General features: G+C 45.5%; 1 protein-coding gene across 6 annotated transcripts in view; it reads right to left on the reverse strand.

Annotated features, from left to right (window-relative positions):
* The window catches only part of ADAT1 (adenosine deaminase tRNA specific 1), a 47,613-nt gene that overhangs the window by 16,137 nt on the left and 19,134 nt on the right, over positions 1–12,342 (reverse strand). For 3 of the 6 annotated variants that reach the window (XM_085878180.1, XM_085878177.1, XM_085878181.1), the window contains 2 exons: positions 2,210–2,293; positions 1,982–2,036 (listed from right to left, as the gene is read on the reverse strand). The exons of 1 other annotated variant lie outside the window; for it this stretch is intronic. In XM_085878180.1, coding sequence (XP_085734306.1) covers positions 1,982–2,036; positions 2,210–2,293 — 139 coding nt within the window. The remainder of the gene's footprint in view (positions 1–1,981; positions 2,037–2,209; positions 2,294–12,342) is intronic. 2 more of the 6 variants (XM_085878178.1, XM_085878182.1) reach the window with 1 other exon arrangement.

Here is a 12,342-nt window from a genome sequence, read left to right on the forward strand (position 1 = left end):
TCCAAATATGTAAACTTAATGAGTTATATTCACAGAACTGCAACCCACACTCGAATAATGATTTTCCCTTTCTGGGCAGTAAGTTATGAGAGCAATAACTAAAGCGATTAAGGACAGCCATGCCTAAATAACTACACTAAAATGGCACTTGGTAGAGTGCATACCACCGCCAGGCTGAACAGTTTACATTTTGTATCCCAATGATAGGCCGGATCTGAATCCGGACCTGAAAATCTAAACCGGCTTGTTCCTGTCACCTATCAACTCATCCACCAAGTTTCGTCTGAATCCGGCCGCAACTTTTTGAGAAATCGTGTTATATATCGTTTTTGGCCCTCTCTCTTCAATGATGAAGAATCACTTAAAGAAATTCTCAGATCCATATGTCCGGATCTGGATCTTCACCAAAAATGAATCAATCCTTCCTCGTCACACACCCAATCAGTCCACCAAAATTTGATCCGAATTAATCCACAACTTTTTGAGATATCCTCTTTACAGACAGACAGGGGTGACATCCTCATCCTCTTTACAGACAGACACAACTTCTGCCCACCTTAAGTGGCAGAGGTAATTATAGTCCAGAGTCTGATGGCCCATCCTGATCTATCAGTATCCACAGGCTTGTTCTTTTGAGGCATAAGATTTTCCTTACATACACCAATGTTACCTTTGTGATTTTTTTTTTGGTGTTATTTTAACCCTTTAAAAGGTTGTCAGACACACACAGTTCATCGACAGATTTTACCAATATAACACTTGAAATTATTGAGTGGAGATATAATGCTGTGATGGTGGCTTTCAATTGCAAAAAAAGGACACTGAATCGCATACTTACGACTTGTTAAAACGTTATGCCTCTTGGTTGCAATCTATATGAAAGAATTGACATTCTTCATCATCTAAAAAGGTTTCCTTCTGTGAATCGGTCAATATCAATTGGTCATATCGCGCACTGGTCTGCGTCATTTCAGAAGTCTAGGTTTTCTCAACGGTACTAATATGCTTTTTGCATGCTGAATTTAGAAATGTATCTCATTTCGCTCAATCAGGTCAAGTTTTTATGCCATCTCAATTTTAAGGAAAAAATAATCAAAATTTTTGTGTTTTTAATTAGCATTTTTTAAATTCAAAATCAGACTTACATTGCCAGAAAATGTACAAACTATGTATAAAATGACGCACAAGTACCGTTAATGTGAAATTCAACATTAAAAAGACGAAGGAAAACAGCGACTGCTGGAGCGACTGAAGTTGGGTGCTGCCAGAAACAACGATTAATCTATATTTTTTCTGAAACTGAAATGAAAGTAATTGAGAAGGCACTTTCTTCCACATTAAGTGTACTTGTGTGTCATTATATGTATAGTTTGTACATTTTCTGTCAATGCAAGTCTGATTTTGAATTTAAAAAATGCTAATTCAAAAAACAAAAATTTTGATTATTATTTTTTTTCCTTAAAATTGAGATAGCATTTTATCTTGACCTGATTGAGCGAAATTAGATACATTTCTGAATTCAGCATGCAAAAAAACATACAAGGACCGTTGAGAAAAACTCGACCTCTGAAAAAAATATTTCAAATGCAGCCCAGTATAATTTTTCCAGACAGAAAATAAATTTTCCCTTGACTGCTCTCGATGTAGTTTACGAAGTTCTCTGCTTCATTATGTCAGTCGCTGTGGGCCGATATTTCAGAGAAAATTGATGATTTGCTTATTTAAATGTGTTCTCGATGCAATTTAAGTGTTTTGGGGATCTGTTTTCAGATATATGTGTATATTATTGATTGCACAGGGTCATTTTCCTTTATTTATCTCCATTATATTGTGGCTTCCATAATACGTGTCGATTCTAGATTTGCCTGGGATCATTTTCCGTCTCAGTTACACTTTAACCAAATCAAACAAAGTTACCGCTTAATGACCGAAGGCCAAAATGTGGGGAACATTGAAAATTATAATGATTAAGTTACTACACCTGAGAAATCCTCTGCGAGCAATCACCTCTGCATGGCTATCATTCAGCACATCACCTGCACAGAAACAGTCATTGAGTGGTTCAGCATCGAGACCATCTTCAGAATGTCGAGACTTCATAAGAGCAACCGAGGGATCAACCAACTGCTTAACCAGGTCGATTAAAAAAAAGAAGTATATATATGTATCATTAGTAATATTTCATGACTGATGCTTTATTGGGATTTACCAACACCTTCCTCACCAGTCCGACTCATCTGCGATGTCCCAATACACTTGGAACCTGTTCCCATGGCAACAACTTCCAGATCATCTGTTGAGGATATTGGAGAAAAAATTTTTTTTTTCAAAGTCAGGCAGGAAGTTAATGAAAAGTAATTTATCGTTTATTTTCTTACGTGGGCAATCATCACAATAATTGCCTTGGTAGACTATAACAGCCTTATTAAACTATAACACACCAACAAGTGCAATGTTTTATAGTCTCACGTGATTTACTTCTGTTTTGCTCCAGGATCCTTTCTATAAATTCATGGAGCGGTGTTTGTGTGTTTGTGACGCTACTCCTCCTACAGTTCTGGGCCGATTCCATCCAGACCCCAATTAATGCACAAGGGTGTTTTTATCTTTGCCGGTGGTCTTGGGGGGGGGGGGAAAGGGGAAACGCAAACTCCGATGTAAATGTGTACCATGTATCACCCCCTCCAGGTGGGTATTGCAAGTCTTCACCATTTACAGTGTTCCTGTCCCCACATTTTCCAATGCAGTGAGGTTTTGAATTGTAAGCAAGATGTATGTTTTTGCTTTGTGTACGCAACTTGGGCTTTTTTTGCTGATATATAGCTGTCAGTTACCGAAACACCACCCAAATAAGGGTATACATCAGAAAAACGTGTTGCACGCTTGGAACAAGATCGCCCGTATCTGATTGGGTGTGTGAATGGCTGAAGATGTGGAGGTTTACCAAAAGTGATGAGGGTACAGTGGTGGCTTGTTGGTGAGTACACTACTCAATTTGATTTCTCAGGATTTGGATTCCAAGTATCAGGAAGTCGTTATTTTTAGGAGAACTGACAAATTACTATTAGATTGTGGGTAAAAACACAGCTGGCTCAATAACAACCTTCAGTGTGTGTCAAAAAACCTAAAAATATTTGATCGATTGATGTCCAATCCCAGCCAGGCACAATCCAAGATTGTGTTTATTGAAGAGGGGGGGGGGGATAAAAAGCAAGCGATACATGGAAAGCAAATGGTGACCGTCTCCAAAATATAACATAAAAGGATTGGCGATTTTTGCATTCAAGTTAAGATCATGTTTGGCAGAGGTGTAACAATCACTACAGCTGCCATTTATATCAAATTTGGCAAGAAATTTGTTGATAATTACAGCGGATCTCATCGAAATTCAAACACTTACTCTTCCAGGTATTTGAATACTGTGTCATTTGAATATCAATCAAGGCAAGGAATACAAAAATAGAAGATATACTGTCATCGATAGCCTAGTCCAGCCGAACTAGTCAATCACAGAGGATTTTTTTGGCCCGATGATGCAGGTTAATTTGCATTTAATTCTGAAGAGAGTCCTAATTACCTCCACCACTGAAGTTGGATGGAGGTTGTCTCTTCACCCCCTGTCTGTCTGTTTTTGTGTGCGAGCACAGTTTTTGTGTGTGTCTCAAAAATGGTGGAAGGATTCGGACTAAATTTGATGGACAGGTTGGGTGTGTGACAAGGACAAATAGATTCCATTTTGGAAAAGATCCCGATCCAGAAATGAGAATATAATTCTTTAAGCGATTCTTCACAATTGAGAGGTCGGCCAAAAATGATATTGTCGCAGGCGTGGTGGCTCGGTTAGTCCCCTGACCGAAATTGTGGTGGACGGGCGGTTAACACCAGCCAGCCCGGATAGCCGAGCGGTTTTCATTAATAGCCGAGCGGATCAACCTGTCCGTCTCTTCGGCGGACAGGTTGATCCTCAGAGATTAAGGTGCGAGTGGGAGGTGCATTCGGCACTGGCGGATCAATGGAACAGATGGAAGCACAAGGGATGGAACAGATGGAAGCACTCGAACCCCATGACAAATACACGGACACATCAACTTAAAATAAGTTGATGTGTCATTAGAAATTTAATGTCAATATTGTTGCGAATTCGTGCCCGCCGGCGTGCGAACGGCCACGTAACTCGAATCGCGGCACGTCGCCCACCGGACGGACAATTCTGTCGTGACCCTCTCGGACCAACGCCGGGAGCTAGTCACGGGTGGGCCTTTCGACCTCACCACAATCGTGCCAATTGGCCACCCGCGTAGGGTAGGGTTGTTCGCCAAACTCGACCTACCTAAGTACCCACGCGGATGGTTAACCGGGCGATCGTACCTCGCCACAGGTCGACTCCGGACACGAGCCGCTTTGGCGGCCCGTTCCGTACTATCGGAATAACCGAGCGGTGTTATCGTCGACCTGGACGGTTCAGATTAATTACCGGGATTTTGAACCCACTACGAACCCCTTACGTGATGCAAGATGGAGATTCAAATAGAGAAAAGACAAAGCGAAACGGGCACAGTTCAACAAGCAAGCAGTTTATTTCGCGACACACGGAAAGCACGTATATACAGCCATACAGAATACACAAAAAGCAAAGGCAAGAAGAACAGTTGACACTGACCTAACGCGTACACACGGCAACACTTACACAGTTTTACTTCACAGACGGTGCCAACACACATTTACACAAAAGCAAAAGAAGGAAGCCACCCTCACAGACAAGGAGGCAGACAGGCCCGTAGGCCAAATGTGCGTGGGACCTAGAGGAGCGGCCAGTTCCGCGAGACCGGGGAGGTCTTACCCGCGTCCTCGTGACACGTTGGCGGGCAAGCCGCAAAATGTCTGCGCCGCTGTGCCCCGACTCTGTGCCCGTGGTGTGCTCGTTGGCACCACGTTTGGGGTGGGGGAGGAACGGGGCCCCCTTTGCACTATCTCAGCACGGGGGAAGGGGAAATTGTTGATGCCCTGGGGGAGGGGAGTGGCTGGCTGGCTTGGGTCCCGCGACGAGACGAGCGATCCCCCACACCGCAACCTCGTCGCCGACCGCCGTCCTCCTTGCCTCGGACCCGAGCTCCCTTGCCCCGACCCGCCGCCTGCAGCTCCACCGCGCGCACTCCACTTCTTCCAGCTCAACTCTCAACTCCGCTCCCCAACGCTCAATGCTCAGCGCTCCACGCTCCACACTCCACACTCAACTCACGCTTAGCTCCACCAGTTCCACACTCTCCTCGCGAGTCGCCTTCTGCTCGTACCTTTATAGCTCTCAGGAGGCGCCGATATGCAAATTCCCGGATCAGAACGCGATTGGAGGCGGGGCCACACCCCCCTCCCCCCAGTCAGCCATTGGTCGGGCAAAAATGGGCGTGAACCTCCCCTGATCCGAAAATGTGCATAGACGGACAAAGACGGAATTCACCTACACGCGCCTGGAGGCGGGGCCAAGCCACCTCACGCTTGCCCATTGGACGGAGGAGAAGTGGGCGTGAAGCATTCCTGATCCGTGGCGTTCGGCCTCCACTGCCGAACGGCTCCGGGAACACGTTTGGTGTTGACTGGTGGTGTTTGGGAATGGCCGTAGAAGCGATGATGTGGGATGAAGTTGTGAAGGTAAAGGCGAAGGTGGTGGTGTTTGCGAATGGTTGTAGAAGCGATGATGTGGTAGCGTAGGTGGTGGAGGTGGCGTTGTTGTAGTGTGGTTGGCGCTGTGGTGGGGATGGCGTGGTTGTTGAGATGCTGTTTGCTTGAAATAAAAGATAGAACAGAAAAATGGCTAACTCAAAGCGTCACAGCCCGGATGGATCACATAAATTCCCTCTATACAACGGGTTTGGGCTAACTACACATGTACTTACAGAGATATCTCACCTGAGGGCCCTTTATGGTGTAATGCGAATTTCCACAACCGTAACACTATATTGTTATGGATTTAATGTCAATAGATATATTTACAAGGGTAATTCAAAATGTAATAATACCTGAGGGAAACGAAGCCGAAAGTCGAGGCGCCGATACACAGAGTCAAATACAGACAAGGGGGGAAACAAAAGAAAAGCAAATCCTCCCTTTATCCTGGCACTTAGCTTGGTCCAGAGATGGTCTTTCTGGAACGTGGAATTGAGGCGCTTCATCTTGCATGTGTAGACGTGCCCAAAATGGTGCCAAGCCGCTCTTTCGCAGTGGGAAACTTACGTCAGGCAAATCGTGAGGCTATATTCAACACCAGGGCTCAGAGACCGCCGCGCAGCCTCCCCGTCGATCGTCCTTACCGACCCCGCCGCTTTGCAGAATGGTGCCACCTTCCCTCGGTGACATACATGAGGCATCGAGGCCCATCTCTCACAACCCAACCAAGAGCCAATGGCCAGTATCTTGCTCCACCACGCAAGCCAATTCATCTCAGCACGAACGCGAGAATCGCACTGTTTTCTTCACGTGTCGAAGGAAAGCCATTTTGTCGTGCCGAGAGAACAGCAAAGTGAGATCCTCCATCCTCGCTACATTCCTCTCTCGACCGTGTGCATTAGGGTGTTCCAAAAAAATGAAAGTTTGATTTTTGCTGCTCCCTGATTTTGCCTTTGTTCCAATACCCCAAAAGAACTTATAGGTCAAAAATGAACAAAATTCCATGATATTTAGGGGTTCCTCAAGTTGGCACAATTTTGGTTCATATTTACAAAATACACGCAATTTGCACAATGTAATATACTATTCCAATGAAAATATCAAACAACCATATTAATTGTGAAGTGTACTGCATTGTGCATATTCGACGGCAAGTTGTCAGTTACAGTTTGGCAAATTTCACAATATTGTGCCAACTTGAGGAACCCCTAAACATCCTCCAATCTGCTTCATATTTGGTGTGTATGTTTCTACTGTCAAATGGAACAAAGGCACACCCAGGGAGCATGAATGTTCATACTTTTATTTTTTACCCCCTATTATGAAGCACCCTAGTTAGTGTGCATCCTTCACACCGAACTCATGCGTTTGCTCCCGATCTCTCCATGATGTCACACCGAACAACCATCCACCTCCGGGGCGCGACTTGCTGGCACAAAACCCAGGAAAGCGGGGCCTCTGCCTGCTGGGCATACCTGGCTTGCTTGTGGTATAACCAGAGTTGGTGTCAAAGCCACCCAATGCTCGCCTGTTTATACATTTATCGTTTTTAAAAGACGAGTCTAATAATTAATATTTTTTATAAAGCATTGCAGTGAAGTATAATTATAAAGCAATATATGTATTTGTATATTGTAATCAGTAACAAGAGCGCAAGTAAGCACAATATACGCCCTAACAAGAAGGTATATACAGAATTGTGCTACTACATGGAAAACAGCATAGTGGTTGCCATGGCAACCACTTTAGATGACGAACGTATGTCGCTACACACCGTCTCCACAGTCTGTACCAATGTACCAAATATGAAACGTGAAAGTTGAAAACTTTGGGAGTTAGAGTGTGGACAGGAATTGACGGACAGACAGACAGACAGACGGACGGACGACCGGTATCACATAATACGCCCCGGTATATATATATATATATATATATATATATATATATATATATATATATATATATATATATATATATATATATATATATATATATATATATATATATATATATATATCGTATAAAAAAGTGTGGTAGATAAAAAACATGAGAAAGGAAACTAGAGGGGGAGCACTCGGGAGAGTGCAAAACCTCCACCGCCAATACTGCTGGGTCACTCAAGTGAACCTTATATCTTATTCATTAAATATGACATCAACAGTGCTGACAGAGTTATAGTTCTTTTCTCCAACATTTATTTGGGGGGGGGGGGTTGGAAATCACTTAAAACATGTAGAAAGGCAAAAAAAAGAAATTGAAATTTTGTTGAAAAAGAAGTTGCAAAAATTTTTTTTTTCTCTAACAATTTTTTTTGGAGGGGGGTGGGGGTTGTAAATCACTTAAAACATGTAGAAATGCAAAAAAAAAATTTTTTCTCTAAATTTTTTTTTTGGGGGGTGGAGGTTGGAAATCACTTAAAACGTGTAGAAATGCAAAAAAATTTAATAATTTTCTCTAATTTTTTTTTGGGGGGTGGGGGTTGGGAATCACTTAAAACATGTAGAAATGCAAAAAAAAAAAATTCTCGAACAATTTTTTTTTGGGGGGGGACCAAGTCCAAAATCTAATGGCATGATCCTTAGACCATACCTAACCCCCCCCCCCACCAAGTTTCGTCGAAATCCGTCGAGAAGTTTTTCCGTAATACAAAAAAAATTTAACATTTTCACGCTCACGCTGACGCTCACGCCGGGGGTATCGCTATAGCTCTCTGTTTTTCGAACAGGCGAGCTAAAAACGCAACTTCATGGCTGGCTTGTAAATGCAAAAATGTAGGAATAGGTCACAGGTGGCAATCACATACTGGAGGAAATTGTCCTTAATCCCTGTCTAACACCGCACCACCTCCTCTGTGGTGATACGTAACACTTAAGCTCAGTCTCCCTACTTAATTTACATAAAGATGTCTCCTGCACGTCCCCGGACCAAACAACTCTATTCAATCCTAACTTTCCGATGAAATTCCTCCATCTACCCCCATAACCGTAACAATATATAGCACAATATCACAAAAAGTTGTGGATGGGTTATGACGAAACTTGGCGGAGGAGTTGGCTAGGTGACGAGAAGAAGCCGATTAGATTTTGGTTCGGGTCCGGATTCAGATCCACCCCATCAGTGACTGTTCTGCCTGGCGGATGTATGCACTCTGCCATTCTAGTTCAAATGGAATGCACTTGTTAATTACACATGTACTCATTTATATAAAATCATTATCATCAATGTACAATAATCTTTACAAGCCACTGGTGCTGCCAAAGCAATTGCTATGCTAGGATTAAAGCTTTGTCATATTACAAGCTTTGCCACCAGTATTACTAGCTGAAGTTTGTACTCAGTTTCACATCAACCTGAAGTTTGAACCAAGCATGACAATTCATAGCAGGGACTAGATTCAACTCGGAGACGAGTGCGCATACCTCGAGGCGATCACCCCGGATCTACATAGGATAAATAAAAGGGCTGTAAATCAAGTCATTCTGTGGACAGTGCTTTCATTACCATGCTTGGAGGTTGGTATTGTTGTCTTATATTTTTCTTGTCCTTAGCAACCACTTTGAGTCAAAAACAATATTAAGAGAGAAAACAAAATGAATGACGTTATAAAAAAAAAAAAAAAACAGGAAAATCTGATAGTCAAATGAAGCGTCCAGCTAACAGGGCAAAAGGTGGTTCAACCAATTACTGACCGGGCAGGAAATGTGACCGACCGATACTTTTCCTGTGCGACTCCAGGTCATTTCTGCAAAAAGCAACAAATCATTATCTTGTGATGACATTTCTATTTGACGTGAGGGCTGGCTGGATGACCGAGACTCACCTCAAAGCTGCGTAGCCTGGGTTTGAATCCCGACCCAGCTATAAACTGTCATCCCGGTGTTTCACAGGCAGGGCGATTCATCAATGTGTGTGCCGTCCTTCGGATGGACGTTAAACGGGAATCTCATGTGCTGGCAATAGTTGGTGGACGTTAAAAGACCCCACCCTGTAAGTTCACGAAGAGTAGGCGAGCTATTGCTGGCATCATGCCCAAATTCCAAATTCCTGCCCTAACGACCGCGAGGAAGGCAACGGCAAGCCACCCATCATAACCCTAGCTCAGGAAGCTGCTTCGGCGGCATCGGTGCTCTGCGAAGAGGATGGTACATCAGAGAGATCTGACAAGAATGAGTGCGTCATCCAAGGAGGAAATATGAAGAGTAACAAGAGGCCTCATTCAAATAATGACCCATGTTGGTATTGTCAAACAGTATCAGATTAGCTCTTCAATAAGTTGATTTACTGCCTGTAAAGAAGCAGTGTATACCATATAAAAAATTAATAACTGAGAAACGACAACTTGATTCATTTTGCTTCGATCAAATACTCGGCCGGTAATTGATAAATTAAAGAGAAATTGTACTTTGACTTTTTCTCATTTTGGCGAATGTTTTGTGAGATGGTCCACTTAAAAAAAAAAAAAAAAAAAAAAAAAAAATATATATATATATATATATATATATATATATATATATATATATATATATATATATATATATATATATATATTCGAGGTCCTGCATCGACATACTGTTGTGGGCTGGGGTTCGGTGGCGATAACGACCACGAGGGGGAGCAGTGGAGTTGTCTCCCACCGAACACCCGGGATTTAGGTCGTGACTCTCGGATAAGTCCGAAAGATCACGGGTCCCTTAGCGGACCGTGGTCACCAATATTTCGACGGCGTGGGGGAGGGTTAATTGCCAAATTTCAATATACCTAAGTAACCACGCAGTCTCGCTACCGGGGAAACCACACCCTCGACGAGCTCTGTCGAACCGGGTCGCTCTAGCGACGTCGGTCCAGTATAACCGAGTGGAATTACCAGAGTCCGTCGGACCCAAATGAACAATTTACGGCACCAACGGCCTCACTATTTCTCGATACGCACCATGCTCGGCCAATGAAAGAAAGCACAGAAAACGTGCTGGTACATTTAACAGGGGTATATTTATAAGGGAGGGGGGGACACAGAGCAGAGTTAAACCGACTAAAAGCAATGCAGGTATGAAACAAGGCACTTAAACAATTCTACTTAACGGACTGGCGCCGCGCACGCACGCACGCACGCACGCACGCACGCACGCACGCACGCACGCACGCACGCACACACACGGCTGGCCAGCCTTTATTGAGGCCTCCAGCTCGGAAGGAAAGGCGAGCCGAAGGCCAGGGTCTAGTGTGCACCTGTCCGCCTCGTGCGGTGTACCACGATCTGGTCACGTGGTGGGACTCGAACCCACAGCTTTCAAGCAGCGCCAAGCACCAGGGACCGCGCTCTCCAACCGGCCACGCACCAATCAACCAAGACCAAGGAGAAGATCAGAGATGACGATGACCCAGGACCAGATGAACCAGCCAGCACCAAGACCCGTGACCCCCAAGACGTCCAACCTCCCCAGCCTGGCATTCCTTTACATCTTTCTTGTCCGGGGTGAGAAAAAAAAATCTCCATCTGAGGCGGTGGTCTCCACCCTCATTGGCCGGGGTGTTGTGGGAAAGTCGCCCTCTGTGGCCATCTCAACCCTCATTGGCCGGGGTGTCGTGGGAAAGTCGCCCTCTGTGGCCATCTCAACCCTCATTGGCTGGGGTGTCGTGGGAAAGTCGCCCTCTGTGGCCATCTCAAACCTCATTGGCCTGGGTGTCGTGGGAAAGTCGCCCTCTGTGGCCATCTCAAACCTCAATGGCCGGGGTGTCGTGGGAAAGTCGCCCTCTGTGGCCATCTCAATCCTCATTGGCCGGGGTGTCGTGGGAAAGTCGCCCTCTGTGGCCATCTCAAACCTCAATGGCCGGGGTGTCGTGGGAAAGTCGCCCTCTGTGGCCATCTCAAACCTCATTGGCCGGGGTGTCGTGGGAAAGTCGCCCTCTGTGGCCATCTCAAACCTCAATGGCCGGGGTGTCGTGGGAAAGTCGCCCTCTGTGGCCATCTCAAACCTCAATGGCCGGGGTGTCGTGGGAAAGTCGCCCTCTGTGGCCATCTCAACCCTCATTGGCCGGGGTGTCGTGGGAAAGTCGCCCTCTGTGGCCATCTCAAACCTCAATGGCCGGGGTGTCGTGGGAAAGTCGCCCTCTGTGGCCATCTCAAACCTCATTGGCCGGGGTGTCGTGGGAAAGTCGCCCTCTGTGGCCATCTCAAACCTCAATGGCCGGGGTGTCGTGGGAAAGTCGCCCTCTGTGGCCATCTCAAACCTCATTGGCCGGGGTGTCGTGGGAAAGTCGCCCTCTGTGGCCATCTCAAACCTCATTGGCCTGGGTGTCGTGGGAAAGTCGCCCTCTGTGGCCATCTCAAACCTCAATGGCCGGGGTGTCGTGGGAAAGTCGCCCTCTGTGGCCATCTCAACCCTCATTGGCCGGGGTGTCGTGGGAAAGTCGCCCTCTGTGGCCATCTCAAACCTCAATGGCCGGGGTGTCGTGGGAAAGTCGCCCTCTGTGGCCATCTCAAACCTCATTGGCCGGGGTGTCGTGGGAAAGTTGCCCTCTGTGGCCATCTCAAACCTCAATGGCCGGGGTGTCGTGGGAAAGTCGCCCTCTGTGGCCATCTCAAACCTCATTGGCCGGGGTGTCGTGGGAAAGTCGCCCTCTGTGGCCATCTCAAACCTCATTGGCCTGGGTGTCGTGGGAAAGTCGCCCTCTGTGGCCATC

Source organism: Eptatretus burgeri, chromosome 4, assembly GCF_056783735.1.
Source record: "Eptatretus burgeri isolate ZD-2024b chromosome 4, Ebu_testis_v1, whole genome shotgun sequence".
In the NCBI taxonomy this organism is placed as follows: Eukaryota; Metazoa; Chordata; class Myxini; order Myxiniformes; family Myxinidae; genus Eptatretus; species Eptatretus burgeri.